The sequence below is a fragment of the Spermophilus citellus genome (assembly GCF_964194105.1).
Source record: "Spermophilus citellus genome assembly, chromosome: 4".
Classification (NCBI taxonomy): Eukaryota; Metazoa; Chordata; class Mammalia; order Rodentia; family Sciuridae; genus Spermophilus; species Spermophilus citellus.
The window spans coordinates 27,696,993-27,716,409 of record NC_138185.1 but is presented as its reverse complement, the minus strand read 5'-3'; the positions used below and the strand labels follow the sequence as shown (position 1 = coordinate 27,716,409).

At 48.0% G+C, this 19,417-nt stretch overlaps 1 protein-coding gene and 1 pseudogene across 2 annotated transcripts in view; both read left to right on the top strand.

The window, feature by feature from the left end:
• LOC308646448 (signal-regulatory protein beta-1-like) overlaps positions 1–6,343 on the top strand; it is a 152,048-nt pseudogene extending 145,705 nt beyond the window's left edge. Inside the window, exons 5-6 of the transcript XR_014024408.1 lie at positions 4,884–4,998; positions 5,618–6,343. The product of XR_014024408.1 is annotated as a signal-regulatory protein beta-1-like (transcript). The remainder of the gene's footprint in view (positions 1–4,883; positions 4,999–5,617) is intronic.
• Positions 6,344–15,249: 8,906 nt separating this feature from the next.
• On the top strand, positions 15,250–18,333 carry LOC308648124 (zinc finger BED domain-containing protein 4-like; the record flags this gene model as incomplete). Its single annotated transcript, XM_081292825.1, has 1 exon — positions 15,250–18,333. One exon carries the CDS (start codon positions 15,250–15,252, stop codon positions 18,331–18,333), a length of 3,084 nt encoding a protein of 1,027 aa, XP_081148951.1.
• Positions 18,334–19,417: the final 1,084 nt, after the last annotated feature.

Genomic DNA, 19,417 nt, shown 5'->3' with positions numbered 1-19,417 from the left:
TTGTGACATGAGAGCAGTGACCCCCTTCCCCCAGGGCACCCAGAGCCTGGGAACAGCATCGTCTTAGTCAGCTCCCCACACCCACACTCTGAGGGTCTCCTCTGTAGGGTTGGGCACGCATCTCATGGGGCCTTCAAACAGGGACACTAAGGAAGAAGGCAGGATGGGGGATGGGCCTGTCCTGGCACCTGCCACTTGTCAACTCTAATTGCTCTCGCCCTCCACCTCTCTTTTTACCCACTATGGAAGTCACCTAAAAACACACAAGTGACACAGAACCAGGTGATTGTCACCTGCCAGGCAAAAAAGTTTTATCCCCTGAGCTTGCATCTGACCTGGCTGGAGAATGGAAGTGTCCAAGATGAAACCACCTCAGTCATCACAGAGACCATGGACAGTACCTGTAACCACATGAGGGGGCTCCTGGTGAACTCTTGTGCCAACAGTGGGGATGCGGTGGTCACCTGCTAGCTGGTACATGAAAGGCCACCAGCTACCTCCAGAAATCATAGGCTGGATATCTCCGCCCCCCCCCAGAAGAAACAGGGTACAGTCACCTCTCTGGCCAGGCTGGGTGTCCAATCGCAGCCATTCAGGAGGCTGGTGCAGGAGGAAGGCAAATTCCAGGTCAGCCTATGCAACTCACCAAGCCCCTGAGCAACTCATAGAGGCCATGTCTGTATATAAATATTGAAAAGGGCTGGGGACATGGTTGGGTGGATAAGCACCCCTGGGCTCAATCTCCAACACCAAAAAGAAAAAGATTCTCCCTGGTGGAATGTCCACTTCAGCTGACTGGGTCTTTACTATCTTCTATCTTTTTTTTTTTTAGTGCTACAGGTAGTATTCCTATTCACTGTAGAATAATTATCAAGTGTGTATATATACCTTACATTCACTGGCAATCCCCCACTCCTCACCCCTAGAGTCTCCCCTGTGAAGAGCTTGGTCCATCTCTCCATGGATCCTCTGACATAAATAGATATTAGAGAAGAAGGAGAGGGAGGGGAACCCTCCTGTCCTACTGTTCAGCCTTTTGTCTGTCCACCTACCAGTTGCTCTCTTCTCCTTCCTCAGGGCCTCTCTCTCCTACTTACCCTGCTAACCTCTGCCCAGGTTCTATTCCGTATTAGAATTTTCCAGGGCTGGAGATGTGGCTCAAGCGGTAGCGCGCTCGCCTGGCATGCATGCGGCCCGGGTTCGATCCTCAGCACCACATACAAACAAAGATGTTGTGTCCGCCGAAAACTAAAAAATAAATATTAAAAAATTCTCTCTCTCTCTCTCTCTCTCCCTCTCTAAAAAAAAAAAAAAAGAAAAGAATTTTCCATACACATCTGTATCCTTACTAAGCAGACTCTGGCTCCTCTAGGGGAAATCTGGAAAGGACTCCCTGGGGAGGTGGAGACTGTTTGGACCAGGCCCCTAGGTGACCTTGAGTGGTCTCCACAGGTTTATTGAATTCCTCCTGATTTGTGGTCACAGACCTATTGTAATGACAACCCTCAAAGCCTCATCACAACATGCAAATTTCTGCTTGTGTATATTGTCCTTTGATGCTCCAACTACCTGTGTGTTAGGAGTTGACAGAAAGGGAAACTAGGACCGCCCTGGAGAGCAATGGGAACGTGGCTGATGGCTTCCTGCCCTGACACATGGAGAGAATATCCATACTACTCAATGCAAATCTAAGTTGCTGGGGACAGGGCCAATACCAGCCCATACAGCAAACTTTTGCTAATTAAAAACAATGTTCCTTCTCCCATGAAAAATTGTCCCAAAGACCCATACTTGTCTGGAGACCCCATTCTGTAGCCCAATGTGTATTATTTCCTATGTAACCACAATAGCAGGTCTGGACTCCAAAAAAACTCTTTCAAGGTGCAAGTTCCTTCCAGATGCCCTATCTTGGGCTTCATGTGCTGGGTCAACACTGGTCCATGATTTGTCCCTGTCTTGAAGGAAGAGTAATGATAGGAAGCAAATGCAATTTTCCTCATAGTAGGAGATACATGGAAGCTTCATAAACACATCTGCTAAAAACTTAGACATGTATGCACACCAGTACCAGGAGTCCACAGCTGGAGTTGTCAAATGATGAAGGACATTCTTCTACAAATCCAACAGCACTATCCCAGTTAAAAAAATAATAATGATAATTTTCTCTAATCATTAAAAATTATTGGAGTATGTATTCAAATTTTTCAAAATTCCTTTTATACCTCTTTGCTCTGCACCAAAATTGGCTTTAATTCATCCTTAAATGCATGGTACAACCTCCTTAGGAAACCACCTGGGCATCAGTAAGCTTTTGCCAACTTTTTAAATGATGTATTTCCTTAGCAGTTTAGGACCACTTACATGCTAGATTTCATTTTGGGTGTATTGGGATAGGTTGTGATTCTTGAAGCATTTTCAGTTCATTTTACCTAAGGTGTCAACTTTGTAACTGCATATTTGAACCTAATATCTCTTTATTATCAGTCTAATATCTGCAGAATCTGTAGCAATACACAATGTTAAATCTTGATGTTACTAGGGAGTCCTCTTTCCTGCCATGTTCTCTCTCTCTCTCTCTCTCTCTCTCTCTCTCTCTCTCTCTCTCATCTTTCATCAATTTTGCAAGAGAATTTTCTATTTTATTGATCTTTCAAAGGGATCAACTTTGTGTTTCAGTGATTTTCTCTATTACTTCCCTGTATTCCATTTTATTGAATTTTGAGTCTTTTCTTTATTATTTCCTTTATTCTGCTTACTTCGGGTTTATATCAATCTTCTTTTTATTGCTTCTGTGGGGGGAGGCTTCAGTTATTGGTCTGAGACTCTCCCAGTTTCCTGTGACACACCTGGACACCAGCATAAAAAGTGCATCCTGAGGGCCAGCCCATGGGAGGTGTGCCCTGGCGCATCCCAGATCCTCTCTGTAACATGGAACTACAGCACTTCTACTTTCTGGGATGTGGTGAGGATTACATGATGCAGGAGAGGCATTTTTGTTGGGATGGAACATGGAAGATGGCCCTGGATGTCTTTGGGGCAGAGTTAATTGGCAGCCATCCTGCTGAGACTGTGGCCAGCAATCCAGACGTCCACTGAAGGTCTACGTGTGCTTTGATCCATGTGGCCCTAACGTTCATTTCCAGCTTCCTCAACTTCCCTATCAGTAAGAGCCCTTGAACCTGAGAATGTCAACTCCTCTGAATCTCTACTACTGTTGGAATTACATCCAGGAACCAAACCTCTGCTTTTGCTGCCCTCTGGCTCCAGGGGACAAAAAATCCACCAGGAACTCCTTTGGCTCCCAGACTTCACCTTTACCTTCTGATGACTCACGCTTAGTTTCTCACTGTCTTTCCCCAAAGGACTGGTGTTCACCTACCAGATGCTCTGTTCTCCTTCCTCACGGCCTCTCTCTCCTACTTACTCTGCTGACCTCTGCCCTCCAAAGCCAGAGTCTAATAGCAGCCACTTCATGTTCAAGCACGAGATGCCACAAGTTCCCTTCCTGAGGTTCAATAGCAGGTTCACTTCAGCACCTCCACCACAGGCCACTGCCTGCCCAGGTGTCACTGACCCCCATGGGGCCATGTTACCAGCCAGCTGATGGGTCCCAGGTTCAAACGCACAGTGTAGAGTCTGATTCCCAGACCTCTCCTGGAGCTGGGTTTCCATAGGAAGTGCCCTCTGTGATGGACACAGGAGATCAGGGAGCTTCCTGGAATGTTCTCAGGATCAACATCAGGGTCCCTCCCACCTGCAGAGAGATGCAGAAGCAGCTCAGCTGCCCTCACAGAAGCCAGAGGTACCCAGAGCTGCTATCAGTGGAGGACGGGGGGCCTTCCACTCCCTGCTCAGCCAGGCTCTGATGCTGGTGCCTTCTAGAGGGAGGAGGGGGCAGGAGTGCAGCTCTCCTCCACGGAGGGGGAGCCCCAGAGCAGCACTCAGCTGAGAACCATGGCCCCCAGCAGGGCAGCAGCCCTACTGGGTGAGGTGTCCCCTCCTGCCTAAGGATCCAACAGCATTACTTTCTTCATAAAATACTTTTCCGTCTTTGTTAGCATCATTTTAAAAGGAAAAAATGGCTCATGGCAACAAAGAAAAGACTCCCCAGGTCTAATTCCCTGGATCTGGTTTGTGTGTCCAACAGAAAAACTTCAGGTGACATCGCACTGGAGGGGGGTCTGCTATTAGGAGACTGTGGCCCCTCCCACATAGGAGAAACATATTCTTGACCCATGAAAGTCTTTTTCAGCCAGCGGTTTTCTTAGTTCATCCTGCACCTCCTTAGCAGGCTCCCCAAGGTGCTGAGACCCAGATCCCCTCAGCTCACCCATGGACCTGAGCCAGCAACCTTGCCCTCTCCTCTCACCAGGGAAGGGCCCTCACCCCATGTGCATGCCCCACTGAAAATAGTTTTCTGGGCCTGAAGACACTGGGCATTTGTTTGGTCCAAAAACATGATCTCAGGTGTCACCATATAGGACTCCATGGAGGAGCTTCTCTGGGTTTGGGTTCCTCTAAGCTGTGACCTCCCTAACTCCCAGGCCTCAGTGTCCTTATCAGGAGGAGATGATCCATCTCCATGAGACACAGAGGCTCAATACAGAATCATCCTGGCTGGGATGGCAGTGGGCACAAAGCACACAATTTCACCTTCCCTCAGGGAGGACACCTGGGACCTGGGACTGGGTGGGTGGGAATAAGGGACCCCTTGACCAGGTTCTGCCTCAGGCTTGACTATGGCAGCCAGGACAGGATGTGTGTGCTATTGCTTCACAATTGGGGGGGGGGGCCCAGGTAGCCTCACCTGGGGCAAGTAGAGACTTCTGGGAATGGACACATAAGAGTCCTCCTAATGGCTCCCACTGTCCCTTGATTTTCAGGAGCAGTGATGTCTACACTAGTTTCACACCTCATAGGTCTGTTGTTTGGCCCCAAGATCCTACTGGCAGTCGGTGTCTCTGCCGTCTATGTCCACAGGAAGCAGAAGTCCTGACTGTAAGTCCCCAGGAGGGAGGGTGCACCCATACTGCTGCAGAGGGGGCAGGGCCGGGGGAGTACAGCCCACCTGTGCACAGCTGCAGAGTCAGTGGGTCTAGAGAACCAGGCACACACCCCTCAGCACCCTCAGGATCTCAGGCATCTTCTGTGGGGTCCCAGCTCCCAGGAAGTGTGTGGGATGTGCAGGAGATGAGGAGGTCAAGGGTTGGCAATGGGTGTCCACTGAGTCCTAGGGGGTCCAGAGATGATGTGTCATGGGGGTACAAAGAGGTGCAGCAGATTGAGTGTGTCCCTTCAAGGCCACCTCTAGATTAGTCTAATAGTCAACTGCTGGGCCTCCATGTGCAGGAATATTCTACCATACAGAGCAATGCTGAGAAGATTAGGTGGGCTGCTCTCAGGGTGCTCACTTCTGACTCTCATTGTGGCCCACTGCAGTGGGGAGGGAAGGGGGGAAGGGGAGTCAGGACTCAGGAGAGGCTGACTGAGAGTCCTGTCTTGGGGTCAGAGTTTCAATAAAACCAGGTGTCCCAGGACAGCCACATGAGGATCATTGCTCTCAGAAAACTCTCAGGAATAGTGAGCAGATACCTGAATGTGGACCTGTTTCCCACAGATCCTTCATCACTCCCTGCTACCTGGGACCCTCCGTCTCTGCCACCTTCTTCCTGCTCCACGGTGCTCAGCCTGAGAGAAGGAGCTGCCCAGAAGCCTCTGTAGACTGTTCCAAATGCCTCCTCCCAGGACACCAGCCAGCCCGCAGGCCTCTGTTGCTCCTCTGCCCAGTCCTCAATGCCCCAGGCTAAGCCTGAACTCATGGTCCTGAGCAGGGCCCTGGGACCTGCCTCTGAGCAGTACTCATCAGACCTCTCCAGAATGTGACAAGCCAGCCCCACCTGACCACGTCAGGATGCCTCTCCTCCACTGCCTTAGGCTTGGCCATCAAGCACCCCAAGTCCTTGCTCTCAAGGGTCACTCAGCCATCTTTTTCCTGCCTACGCCTTCTCCCCAGCCTTGTTGAGGTTCTCACATGAAACTCATTCTGTTTAATATGAAAAATTATGCTCCTTCCTCTTTACCTAACTGTCCTATGCCTCAAACCCAGAAAGAAAAAGGTGCTCCTTGAACCCAGTGATTGTCTTCCTTAGCACTTATGAACATCAGTATTGTCCTGGATGAAGGCAGTCTTTCTCTCCCTGGAAGAGCAGGATTGTCAAAATGACCATGCAAACTGAAACCAAAACCCTGGGAAGCCATCTCCACAGTAATCATGAAAATAACGATGGTTCTTCCACCTTTTCACCCGTTTGTCACAATATGAAAGACACAAAATATCAGTTAAATGTCAGTTTAAACATATAGGGAAACGAAAACCATAATAAAATGAAGGCATAGTGCCCAGTCATTTGAAACATTAGAAACACTGAGTGTTAGTGTTCTGTGTCTTTATAAAAGCTTACCCAGAGGAATTTCAGCAAATTGGCCTGTTCTTCTTTATTGGAAGATGTGAAGCAAGCATCTTTTCTACCTGGGTGATTTATCAGCCCCTTTAATACCATTGCCCTTTTGGTCACCACCTCTCCCCTTGTGTATGTGGGTAATGTCAATTCACTAGATTCATCCATCCACAAAGGAAAGTCCCCATGCGGGATCCATGTCCACACACCACGGCCAGCTGCTTCTCTTCTGACCCACTTGTGCCCAGTTTAATCTCATTTCCACAATTGTCACCTCTCCTGTCCTCATTGTGCTTTTTTCTGTGTGGGTTAATCTTTAAATATAGAATGGATCAAAGAGGAAAAGAAAGTAGAAATGAAGAAATTCTTAGAAACAAATTCAAACAGAGATACAACATATCTAAATCTCTGGGACACTATGAAAGCAGCTCTAATAAGAAAATCTAAATCACTGAGTGCCTACCTAAATGAAATAAAGAAATATCAAATAAATAAGGTTATACTCTAACTCAAGGTCTTAGGATAGGAAGAACAAACTAATTTCAGAAAGAGTAGAGGATAGGAAATCATTAAGATCAGAGCAGAAATTAATGAAATTGAGAATGAAAAACAACACAGAGGATCAATGCAAGGAGGAGCTGGTTTTTTGAAAAGCTAAATAAGATTGAAAATCCCTTAGCCAAATGACCAAAGGAAGGGAGAGAAGACCCAAATTTATCAAATTAAAGATGAAAAAGGAAACATCACTGGAAACACTTCTGAAATCCAGAGGAAGTCTGGACACTATGTGCAAAATTCAGACTCAAAAAAAAAAAAAAAACAGAAAAATCTAGAAGGTATTGACAAATTCCTAGATACATGTGACCTGCCCAGATTGAACCCCAAAACAGAACAGTGTCAGGAGTGAAATTCAAACAGCAAGTAAAAGGCTTCCAACAAAGAACAGACGAGGACCACAGGCATCGTCAGGTAAGTTCTACCACACCTTTAAAGAAAAACTAACACCAGTCCTTCTCTAATTGTGCCATGAAATTGAAAAGGAGGGAACCCTCCCAAATGCACTCTATGAAGCTAGAATAATCTTTATATGAAAACCAGGCAAATATCACTGATGGACCTAGATGCAAAAATACTTAATGAAATATTACCAACCTGCATGAAAAACATATCAAGATGCAAATACAGCATGATCAATGGGTTTCATCCCAGGGAGGCTAGGTTGGTTCAACATATGCAAATCAACTAATGTTATTTACCAATTAGACAGAATTAAGGGCAAGAATCACAGGACCATCTCAATAGATGCAGAAAAGATCTTTTGAACATCAATTCATGTTAAAAATGCTGGAGAAAGTGAGGACAGAGAATCATACCTTAGCATTTTAAAAGCTTTGAATAACACACCTCAACCAACATCACAGTAGGTAGAGAAAATTTAAATGCATTTTCCCTAAAATGAAGAGCAAGTCAAGTTATCCATTCTCCCCATTCCTGTGCAATATAAATCTTGAAACACTAGACAGAACAATTAGGCAAGAGATGGAAATTAAGGGATACAAATAGGAACAGAGTAAATCATCTGCTTGCAAATGAATAATCTTATACCTAGAGGACCCCAAAAACTCCACTGGAAAATTTCTAGAGCTTATAAATAAATTCAACAAAGGAGAAGGATACGAGATCTATAACCATCAATCAATTGCTTTCCTATACTCTTAACAGTGATTTAGACAAAGAAGAAATCATCAAAACCATCCCATTCCCACAAAAACTCAAACAAATAAAGGTCATGGGACTTAATCTTTTCAAAAAATTAAAAGAGCTTTAGATGAAAATTAAAGAACACTGAAGAATAAAATTGAAGAAAACTATAGAAGATGAAAAATTTCCCATGTTTTCTCAAAGGCAGTACTAATATCTCAAAATGGCCCTACTACCAAGAGCAATGGCCATACTACCAAAAATCATATACAGATTCAATGTAATCCTCATCAAAATGACAGTAACATTATTCACAGAATTAGAAAAAAATCTTAAATGCATTTGGAAGAATAAGAGACCCAGAATAGCCAAGGCAATACTAAGCAAGAAAAGTGATGCAGGGACCATCACCAGACCTGACCTGAAATTATACTACAGAGCTGTAGTAACAAAATCAAATTTGTTGGCATTGGCAACAAACAGACATGAAAACCACTGTAAAAGGATAAAGGCACAGAGACAAACCCACATACTGACAGCTACCTGATATTTGACAAAAGTGCTAAAGATACATTTTGGAAAAAACCCTCTTTACCAAATGGTGCTGGGAAAACTGGAGAGCTGCTACATGTAGAAAATTGAAACTAGATCCATATCTGTCACCCTGCACAGAAGTTGAATGAAAATGCATCAAAGATTTGAGAATTAGTCCACAAACCTTGCAAATGCTAAAAGGAAACACAGGGCCAACACTCCATCATGTAGGTTCTGGCGAAAAGTTCTTTAATGAAACCTCAAAGTGCAAGAAAGAAAATCAAGAATCAATAAGTGGGATGCCATCAGTTAACACCTGGTGCACAGCAAAGGAAATGATGAAGGGAATGTCTCAAAAGAAGAAACACAAACAGCCAATATGTATTTGAAAAAAATTTCAACAGTCCTTGAAATCAGGGAAATGCAAATCAACACTACAATACAATTTTATCTCACTCCAGTCAGACGGCAAATGCTAAGATTACAAATAATAGTAAGTGTTGGCAAGGATGTATGTGAAATGTTCACTGAAATCTGTATTGTTGGTGAGACTGCAAATGAAGGCAACCACTCAGGAAATCAGAGTGCAGAATCCTCAAATAACTAGGAATGGAACCACCACATGACCCAGCTATCCCACTCCTTAGTGTTTTCCCAAAAGATCTAAAATCAGCATCCTACAGGGATGCAGCCAGCTAAATGTTTATCACAGCACAATCACAATAGCTAAATTATGGAATAAACCATGTGCCTCTCAATAGATGAATGGATTAAGAAACTGTGGTTTTATATGCAATGGAGATCTCCTCAGCCAAAAAAAAAAAAGGAATAAAATTATGGCATTTGGTGGTGATTAAATGAAAATGGAGAACATTGTGCTATGTGAGATAAGTCAGACTCAGAAAATCAATGTTGGGATATTTTTTCTCAAGGAGAGCAGGGAAGGGTATAATAAAAATATAAGAAAGGTCAGTATCATAGAAGGAGATCAAGAGTCAGAGAGTGCTCTCAAACATGATGGCAGGAAGGGAGTGAGCTGTCGCATTACCGGCACCCCACACCTCCAGACCCGCAGATTTGCCTACTCAGAATACTACATTCTGAGAGTGTTAGAGGACCCCTAGCCAGCTGCTCTCTGCAGAAATCACCAGCGCTGTGACCCCATGCAGGGATCTGGGCCTCAGTGTACAAGTAGGATGCCCGGTGTTGGAGCAAGACCCAAAGCCAGAAATTCCAGTCCATGCAAAACTCGGTGAGTCCCTGAGCAGAATCACCTATCAACACATCTGCAGATCGCCAAGACTTCGCTCTGCTCCCACACAGGTCACTCACCTGCTACCTACCCACAGCACAATGCCATCGCCCAGCTCCCCCCACCTCCACAGGCTCCCCCCACCTCTCCAGGCTCCCCCACCTCATCAGGCTCCCCCCACCTCTCCAGGTTCCCCCCACCTCACCAGGCACCCCGGCACTGAAAGCAGACCACTGCCATCTTGGCTCAACATTCTCACCATTCACCTAGGGGCAGTTCCCAGATCGGATCTCCAGAGGCCAGGTACCAGGTTTCCAACCTTACTCATTCCCCAGCGGTCGTAACCCAACACAGTAGCTGCCCAACATAGGTGTGCAGTGCGACCAGGGAGCTGCCTACAGGAACCCCGGGGTGAGAGTTTCCTCGATTGGGAACTGCTGGGGGAGAGGGAGAGAACAGGAACTGGGGAATCTCCAGGCAAGAGAGGGAGATAGTACCGGGCACTCACCTCACATGAACAAGCGGTCTCAAAAAGAGATCCATGAGGTGCAGTCTTTCTGCAGGGACTGGTGAGTGGCACCCCCCACATCCAGGTTCCCTGTGCCAGGACCAGTCTTCCCATCCAGGTCACCTCCATGATCCAGAGGGCAGAGACACCAGCTTACAGCAGACAGTGCCACCTACTGGAGGAGAAGACAAGCCGGAAAGATAGGGATCTCTAAAGTTAGCTACAGCCCTGGCTTCTTCCTTCAAGTTTTTGATTGGTTAGTTGGTTGGTTGGTTTTTTTCTCTTCTACCCCTCCATCTCCGGCCCTCACATCCCCAACATATGTGAAACCAAGAACTTTGCATGAAACAGGACTTTGAGGACTGAGTCATCTGAATAATATAATACAGAGGTGTTCTATATGCCCCTTTTTTTTCCTTTTCTCTTCTTTCATTTTTCTTTCCCACTCCAAATTTTACTGTTTGACATCTGTATTTTTCTAAATACATATGTGGGTTTGTTTTATGTACTCTACTGTCATCCCACATACTTGCCTACCCTAAATTACTTCCTGTCTATTCTCTTGCTACTGACCCTCTTCACTAAATTTCTCCTTCATACTTCCTAAGATATATTAATTCTCTATCTTCACATTCTGCCTCCTCAACATATCATCCTAAATGCCATGTGCAGTTTATTGTCCACTGTCAGAAACTGTAACCGTTTTACAAAACTACTGATTATATTTTAGATAAAAATTTAATCCAACATGTCTGTACATCGAGACTAAACTGTAAATGTCTAAAAACAACAATAGTTCATAGGTGGTATATTATTGAAATTGGGATCTGTTAACATTGTCCTTCCCCACAAAGGAGAGGTCTTGAAGCCATACAAGAGCACTACAAACCTTTAGGATCAAAACAATAACAATCTAGACCCTGGAAAGGAAGACACAGGAGCAAAATGAAAAGACAAGGGAAGAAAGTGCCCCAAACAAATGAAGACACCATATCATTAGAATCCTTGGCAGCCACAGCCGGAGGAATGACAGAGAAGGGGTTTAGGATGTACATGGTTAAAATGATCTGAGAACTCAAGGAAGATGTATGAGAGCAGATACAGGCAGTGAAATATTACTTTGACAAGGAGCTACATAAACAAATACAGGAAGCAAAAGATCACCCCAACAGGGAGATAGATGTGCTAAAAAAAAAAACAGAAATCCTCAAAATGAAGGAAATAATAAACCAAATTAAAAGCTCAAAAGAAAGCATCACAAACAAAGTAAACCACTTGGAAGATAGGACATCAGACAATAAAGACAAAATATATAATCTTGAAAAAAAATACAGAGAGACTGCGGCGGAGGAGATAACTTCATTGAAACCTGCGGCTACAGGTGTGTAATTCCCTAGCCTTCCCTCTCCACACATCGGGGAAACCTTAAGGGCCCCTCCCAGCTCTCCCGTGAGTGCGATAGCCAGACCAAGGGAATCAGACGTGGCGCGGGACCCACGGCGCAGAACTCCCGGCTACCGCTCCCACCAGTGCTGACAACTGAGGTCTCTTGCACCAGCTACCGGGGACGTGGCTACCGGAGGGCAAGTAAAATTTGCTGAGGATTCTCAGCCTCTAGCTCTACAAACTTAGGGTCTGAGGGAATGGCAAACAGGGAGAGTGTGCCCAGTCGTTCATGAAAACAGGGCTCCCGGGAGCAGCAGACCTGGCGTGTAGCCAGTATTGTGGTGAGCGGCACCCGTGAGAGGGAGGAAAAGTGGGAAAGTGACTAGGCACAAGAGGAGGCCCTAGGCACTCAGGATTGGAGACTCGCCCAGTCTGGGAGGAGGAACTGCTGCACAGTGATTGGTTCCCGCATATTGACAGGAGAAGCTTGGCCTGGTGGGCACAGCTCCACCTACTGGAAGAGAAGTTAATCAAACTCTAAGACTGCATTTATTAGTTTTTTTTCTTTTTTTTTTGATTTGGGTTTTTTTTTTTATTTTCATTTTTCTTTCTTGTTGTTTTTTAAATTTATTTTAAATTTTTTTCTTCTAATTTTAATTTTTATTTTATTATTATTATTATTATTATTATTATTTTTAAATTTTTTTTCTTTTTTTTCCTATTTTTTCTTCTTTTGTCTTTTCATTTCTTTTCAATTTTCTTATTCCCCCTTCCTTGAATTCTACCTGCTACTCTCATTCTCTTTAGTGACTTCTTCCCTTTCCTTCTACTTCCTTTCCTCCCAACCATCAAATAAATTTATAGGAGTAAACAGTAACTCAGCAGTCAAACAGAACAAGAAGTAACATGAGCAGCATGAAAAAGCAAGGAAGAAAAGGAGTGCAAACAATGTAGAACAGCCTAAATATTCAGGAGGACCTAGAGTCATCAGAATAATGGTCATATAAAGAACTCAAGGAACACCTTAGACAGATGGAATGGAACCTTAAAGAGGATATGAAACAGCAAATTCAAACAGTGAAAGAACATATTGAAAACGAATTACATAAATAGTTAAAAGAAGAAGTTAAGCATCTTTATCAGGAGATAGAGATTATTAAAAAATCAAACAATAATTCTAGAAATGAAGGAAACAACAAACCAAATTAAAAACTCAATTGATAGTATCACTAACAGAGTGGAGCAAGTAGAAGCCAGAATGTCAGATAATGAAGACAAAATATATCATCTTGAAAAGAGTCTAGCCAACTCAGAAAGGCTGGTAAAAAATCACGAGAAAAACATCCAAGAGTTATGGGATAACATAAAAAAAACAAACTCATGAGTCATCAGGATTGAAGAAGGTACAGAGATTCAAACCAAGGGAATGAGTAACCTGCTGAATGAAATAATTACAGAAAACTTTCCAGAAATAAAAAAAAGGAAACAGATATACAAATTGTAGATGCATACAGGACACCAAGCACACAAAATCACAGTAGACCAATGCCAAGACACATTGTTATGAAGATATCCAATATACAGAACAAAGAGAAAATATTAAAAGCTACAAGAGAAAGGAGGCAGATTACATTCAGGGGTAAACCAATAAGGTTAACAACAGATTTCTTTTATCACAGACGTTGAAAGCAAGAAGGTCATGGAACAATGTATTTCAAACACTGAAAGACAATGGATGCCAACCAAGCATTCTGTATCCAGCAAAATTAAGCTTCAGGTATGACAATGAAATAAAAATCTTTCACGATAAACAAAAGTTAAAAGAATTTGCAGCCAGAAAACCAGCATTGCAAAGCATCTTGAGCAAAACACTACACGAGGAAGAAATGAAAAACAATAACCAAAACCATCAGTGGGAAGTGCCTCAGTAAAGACAGAGGGCGGGGGGAAAGATAATCATGGAGAAACAAACTAAATTAGAAAAAAAAGATAAATAATCAAACATGGCTGGAAGTACAAACCATATATCAATAGTAACTCTGAATGTTAATGGCCTAAACTCTCCAATAAAGCGACATAGGCTGGTATCATGGATTAAAAAAACAAATCCAACAATATGCTGCCTCCAGGAGACACATCTGATTGGAAAAGACATACACAGGCTGAAGGTGAAAGGATGGGAAAAAATATACCACACACACGGTCCTCGTAAGCAAGCAGGGGTGGCCATCCTCATATCAAATAAAATCGACTTCAAGACTAAGTTAATCAAAAGGGATAAGGAAGGACATTATATACTGTTAAAAGGAACCATTCACCAACAAGACATAACAATTATCAATATTTATGCACCAAATAATGGTGCTGCGACATTCATAAAACAAATTCTTCTCAAGTTCAAGAATCAAATAGACCACAACACAATAATTATGGGTGACTTCAACAAACCTCTCTCACCATTGGACAGATCCTCCAAACAAAAGTTGAATAAAGAAACTATAGAAGGGCCCGCCTCAGCCCCGCCCCTGCGCCGCACAGGGCCCTGGGAGGGGCACAGCGTCTGGCGGCGGAGGGGCCGGGGCTGCGGGAGGGGCAGCGGGGGCAGACAAAGCGGCTAATGAATGGGCGCGCCCGCAGCGCTGCGCCGTTCCTCCTCCCCAGCATGCAGACCGCGCTGCGCCGAGCTGGCGCCCAGATCTTGGCAGGCCTAGAGTTTGCAGAGTGAGAACTGGGAAGTGGACCTCTGGAAGCATGAATGCAGACATGCAGGAGGGCTGTGTGTGCTGTCGAGGTGGTGGGGACCCTGACTTCAAGACCCGCAGCCAGTCTCCCCTGTGCAGCCGAGCGTCCCCACGGCCAGGCCCAGCACGGAGCACTCACAGCAACAGCCTAGAGACTGAACGGCTGTGACAGGGTGAAGGTGATGCTGGGCCGGCGCACTGGGGCACTCAGAGCAGCTCTCCGCTGACCTGAGACACTAGCATGAGGAAGGAGCTGGGGTAGTTATGGTTGGCCATGGAGGACAACCAGGGCTCTCATCCCAGAGGGGACAGTGATTGTGTTTCTGGTAAAATAAGTTTCAAAATAGAGGAGGAAGAAGATGATCCAGTTCCCAGCCGCTGTTTGGAAGGAGTGGACTTTCAGGGTGAGCGGGAGGATGTGAGGCACACGGACAGTGGGGAGGAGCAGGCGGAGGGCCGGGCGGGTGGCCCCTGCTTCCCTGCTGAGAGTGAGGATGGCTGCGGGGCCCTGCTCCCCCAGTACAGCAGCACGCTGTACAGAGTGGCCATGGAGGCCGTGGCCCAGAGCCTGCTCTCCAGCCGCCACATCAGCTCCAGGAAGAAGTCGCCAGCATGGAAGCACTTCTTCATCTCCCCCCAGACAGCACCAAGGCAATATGTCGGTACTGCATGAAGGAGTTCAGCAGGGGCAAGAAAGAGAAGGACCTGAGCACCAGCTGCCTCATGAGGCACGTGCGGCGGGCGCACCCCACCAAGCTGGCGCAGGAGAACGGGAGCGTGTCCACCAGCTCCTCCCTGCCCTCACCCTCGCTCCTGCTTCCTCCGCAGCCCGCGGACGTCGGGGACCTGGCCTCCACACTCTCGCCCGTCAGACTTGCCCACAAGATGGCAGCTACAATCCCGTCCCCTGACCGCATGCAGGAGGAACCCGTGTCCATGGTCTCTTCTGAGGTCTCTGATGTGCCGGTCACTGAGAAGTACAGCAGAGAGGAGGCCCTGGCGGGGTCCTCTCCCCACCTTGCCCCACTCCACTACGACGAGACTGCAGAGGGCGTGGCAGAGAGAAGCCTTCGCCTTCCCAGGAGCACATCGGGGTCGAGGAGGAGGTCGGCCGTCTGGAAGCACTTCTACCTGTCCCCACTGGACAGCTCCAAGGCCGTCTGCGTGCACTGCATGAACGAGTTCAGCAGGGGCAAGAACGGGAAGGACCTGGGCACCAGCTGCCTCATCCGGCACATGTGGAGAGCACACCGCTCCATCGTCCTACAGGAAAATGGGGGCGGCTCGGGCATCCTGCCTCTGTACCCCACGCCCCCCACCCTGCTGCCCACCCTGCTGCCTCCAGACGGGGAGCCGGACTCCATGTCGTCCTCTCCAGGAAAGCTGGTCCAAGAGTGCCCCTCGGCCTCCTCGTCCCCAGACAGGCTGGCTGAGGACCTGCCTGGAGACACACTCGGCACGGACATGTCCGTGCTGTCATCCTCCGAGGACGTGGGCGAGGCTTCTATGGGCGCCTCTCCTGAGAAGCAGCAGGCCAGCGGGTCGAGCCCAAGGAGGTGCGAGCCTGGTGCTGTCTTCCAGCAGAACAAGAAGGTCATGAAGAGGCTGAAGTCGGAGGTCTGGCACCACTTCTCCCTGGCCCCCACGGACAGTCTGAAGGCCGTGTGTCACTACTGTGGCTGCGTCATCAGCCGGGGGAAGAAGGGGGATGTGGGCACCAGCTGCTTGATGCCGCATCTGTACCGATGCCACCCCGAGGTGGTCGGGACCCAGAAGGGCTTCCTGGGTGCCAGTCTGGCGAACTCTCCATATGCCACTTTGGCTTCTGCAGAAAGCTGCTCCTCCAGGACGCCGGCCCTGCCAGCCATGGTCAGGAGGAGCCACCAGGCCGTGTTTCCCGTCAGCAGCAAGAAGACCTCCAAGCTGTGGAACCACTTCGTCTGCTCTGCGGACTCCACCAAGGTGGTGTGTCTGCACTGTGGCCTGACCATCAGCAGGGGCAAGAAGCCCACCAACCTGGGCACCAGCTGCCTCCTGAGGCACCTACAGAGGTTCCACGGCCGTGTGCTCAAGGCCGATGTCCACCCGGAGACCACCCTGTCCCGCTCTCCAGGAGTCCAGGGACCACTGAGCACAGAGTTGTCAGGCACGTCCTCCTTCGATGACCCCACTGAGAAGTTCTATGACTCTCACCCAGTTGCCAAAAAAATCACCAGCCTGATAGCAGAGATGATCGCACTGGACCTCCAGCCCTACTCCCTCGTGGACAGCGCTGGCTTCAACAGGCTGCTGGGGTACCTGAGGCCCCAGTACTCCGTGCCCCCGCCCTCCTACTTCTGTAGCACGGCCATCCCGGGCATGTACGACAGCGTGAAGCAGATGGTCCTGTCCCAGCTGAGGGAGGCTGAGAGTGGCATGGTCCACTTCACATCGGGAATCTGGACGGGCACCCAGAGCCGTGAGTACCTGGCCCTCACTGCCCACTGGGTCACCTTCGCATCCGCGGCCCGCCCGCACTGTGAGGACCACCACTGCTCAGCACTTCTGGATGTGTCGCAGATTGACTGTGACCATGGCGGTGGCAGCATCCAGAAGCAGCTGGAGTGCTGGTGGGAAGCCTGGGTGACATCCATTGGCCTCCAGGTGGGCATCACGGTCACTGACAACCCAAGCATTAGCAAGACTCTGACCGAGGCAGAGCACTCGAGCGTGCCCTGCTTCAGCCACACGGTGGACCTGATCGTGAGTGAAGCCATCAAGAGCCAGAGGATGGTGCAGAGCCTACTGAGCGCCGCCCGAAAGCTGTGTGAGCGTGTCCAGTGCTCCCCCACGGCCAGAGAGAAGTTGGCCGTGCTGCAGCGAGAGTATGAGCTGCCACAGCACCACCTTGTCCAGGACGTGCCGTCCAGGTGGAGCACGTCCCTGCACATGCTGGAGCGCCTGCTGGAGCAGAAGAGGGCCATTAACAAGATGTCCATCGAGTGTAGCTTCAGAGAGCTGATCAGCTGCGACCAGTGGGAGGTCATGCAGTCCGTGTGTCACGCGCTGAGGCCCTTTGATGCTGCCAGCCGGGAGATGAGTGCCCACGTGTCCACTCTGAGCCAGGTCATCCCCATGATCCACATCCTCAGCAGGAAGGTTGAGATGCTCTTTGGAGAGATGATGGGCATCGATACTATGCTGAAGTCGCTGAAGGAAGCCATGGCGAGCCGCCTGTCTGCCACCCTCCACGACCCCAGGTACGTCTTTGCCACGCTGCTGGACCCTCGCTACAAAGCCTCCCTGTTCACGGAGGAGGAGGTGGAGCAGTACAGGCAGGATCTAATCAGGGAGCTAGAACTACTGAATTCTACCTCAGAGGACACAGCTGCCTCCGATGGCTGTGACTCAGGGCCCCCGTCAAGGGACTCTGGCGGAGGGGAGAGCCTGTGGTCGCTGGTGGCCAAGGTGGAGGGGCAAGAACGGCGGGAGAGGCTGCCGGAAGACATGGTGCTCGCCTACCTGGAGGAGGAGGTGTTGGAGCACAGCTGTGACCCACTTGCCTATTGGAACCTCAAGCGGTCATCCTGGCCTGGGCTGTCCACTTTGGCTGTCAGATTTTTGGGCTGTCCCCCAAGTACCGTCCCTTCGGAAAAGCTGTTCAGCACGCCTACAGAGAATGGCAGCTTTGGCCAGCCCCGGCTCATGATGGAGCATTTTGAAAAACTTATCTTTTTGAAAGTGAATCTTCCCTTGATCTACTTTCAGTATTGAACTCACGACGGAGTTGCCAGACCAGACGTGCTCTTGGCAGTGCTGGCTGTGACCCGCCCAACAGGGCCAGGGGGGACACCAGGCCAGCATCCGGGGCCACCCGCCGGCTCGCACCGTAACGTCACACGTGCCTTACTCCTGTCGGGCCAGGGCGCAGCGTGTTGGGAGTCCACTGGAAGCAGCCCGTCTCGTGGGTTGTGAAGTGGGGTGATCAGGTTTTAATTCATGACTGCAGCATTTTTTAAAAGTTAGGGGTCAGAAATGTGTGTTCCTAGAATGGAGATAAGATGTAAACAGTTTTATCCTGTAGGCTTTTTATTCAATTGTGTAAAAACCATGAATCAGGTACTGTATTTTAGTTAAATATTGCTTTAATTGCAACAAAACAGCTTTTGTGGCTGTGAAATGAAACCTGTAAATAGGAGGTGGAGCTTAAGCCATCCTGACTGGGCAGTTTTAACTGCAGGCTCTAAAATGTGTCGGAGTGGAGAGAATATTCTGGAAGCTAACTGCTTACCACAGAGACAAAGCGTTTGAAAACAAAACTGTACTTGGGTGACTCGTGGAGTGTGCAGTTGCAGTGACGTGGTCACGGACACGTTCCGTTTCAGGTCTTTGCATTCAGGGTTGCACGGTCCGTTCATTCACTCAGAGGTCCCCGACTGTCTGTCCTGACTCCTTGAGCTCAGAGTCCCGTGTGTGTCCCTGCTAAGGGTTCAGCCGGTGCAGAGCGTGGCAGTGCAACAGGGGGCCCGTTGACCGCGTCTGGCGCCTCTGACTGAGCGTCCCTGAGCAGTGGAGCTCTGTGTGCGCTGACCCAGGTGCTGGGACACAGCCGGGCCCTGGAGGCAGTGGTGACCAACGGGGGTGTCTGGCAGGCTACAATGGTGAGGCTAGCCTTAGGCGTTTAGATTTTTCTTTTTTTATAATAGGGAAGATTCAGCCATCACTGGGGTATTTTAGAATCCCAGGACATCAGAGTGAAATTATCAGTTGTCAGATTCAGTTGTCAGTGTTTGCTTTAACATCTGAAAAAGGTTCCTGTTCTACGTCACTTCAGACCACTGGGTGCTGTGGGTGAGGC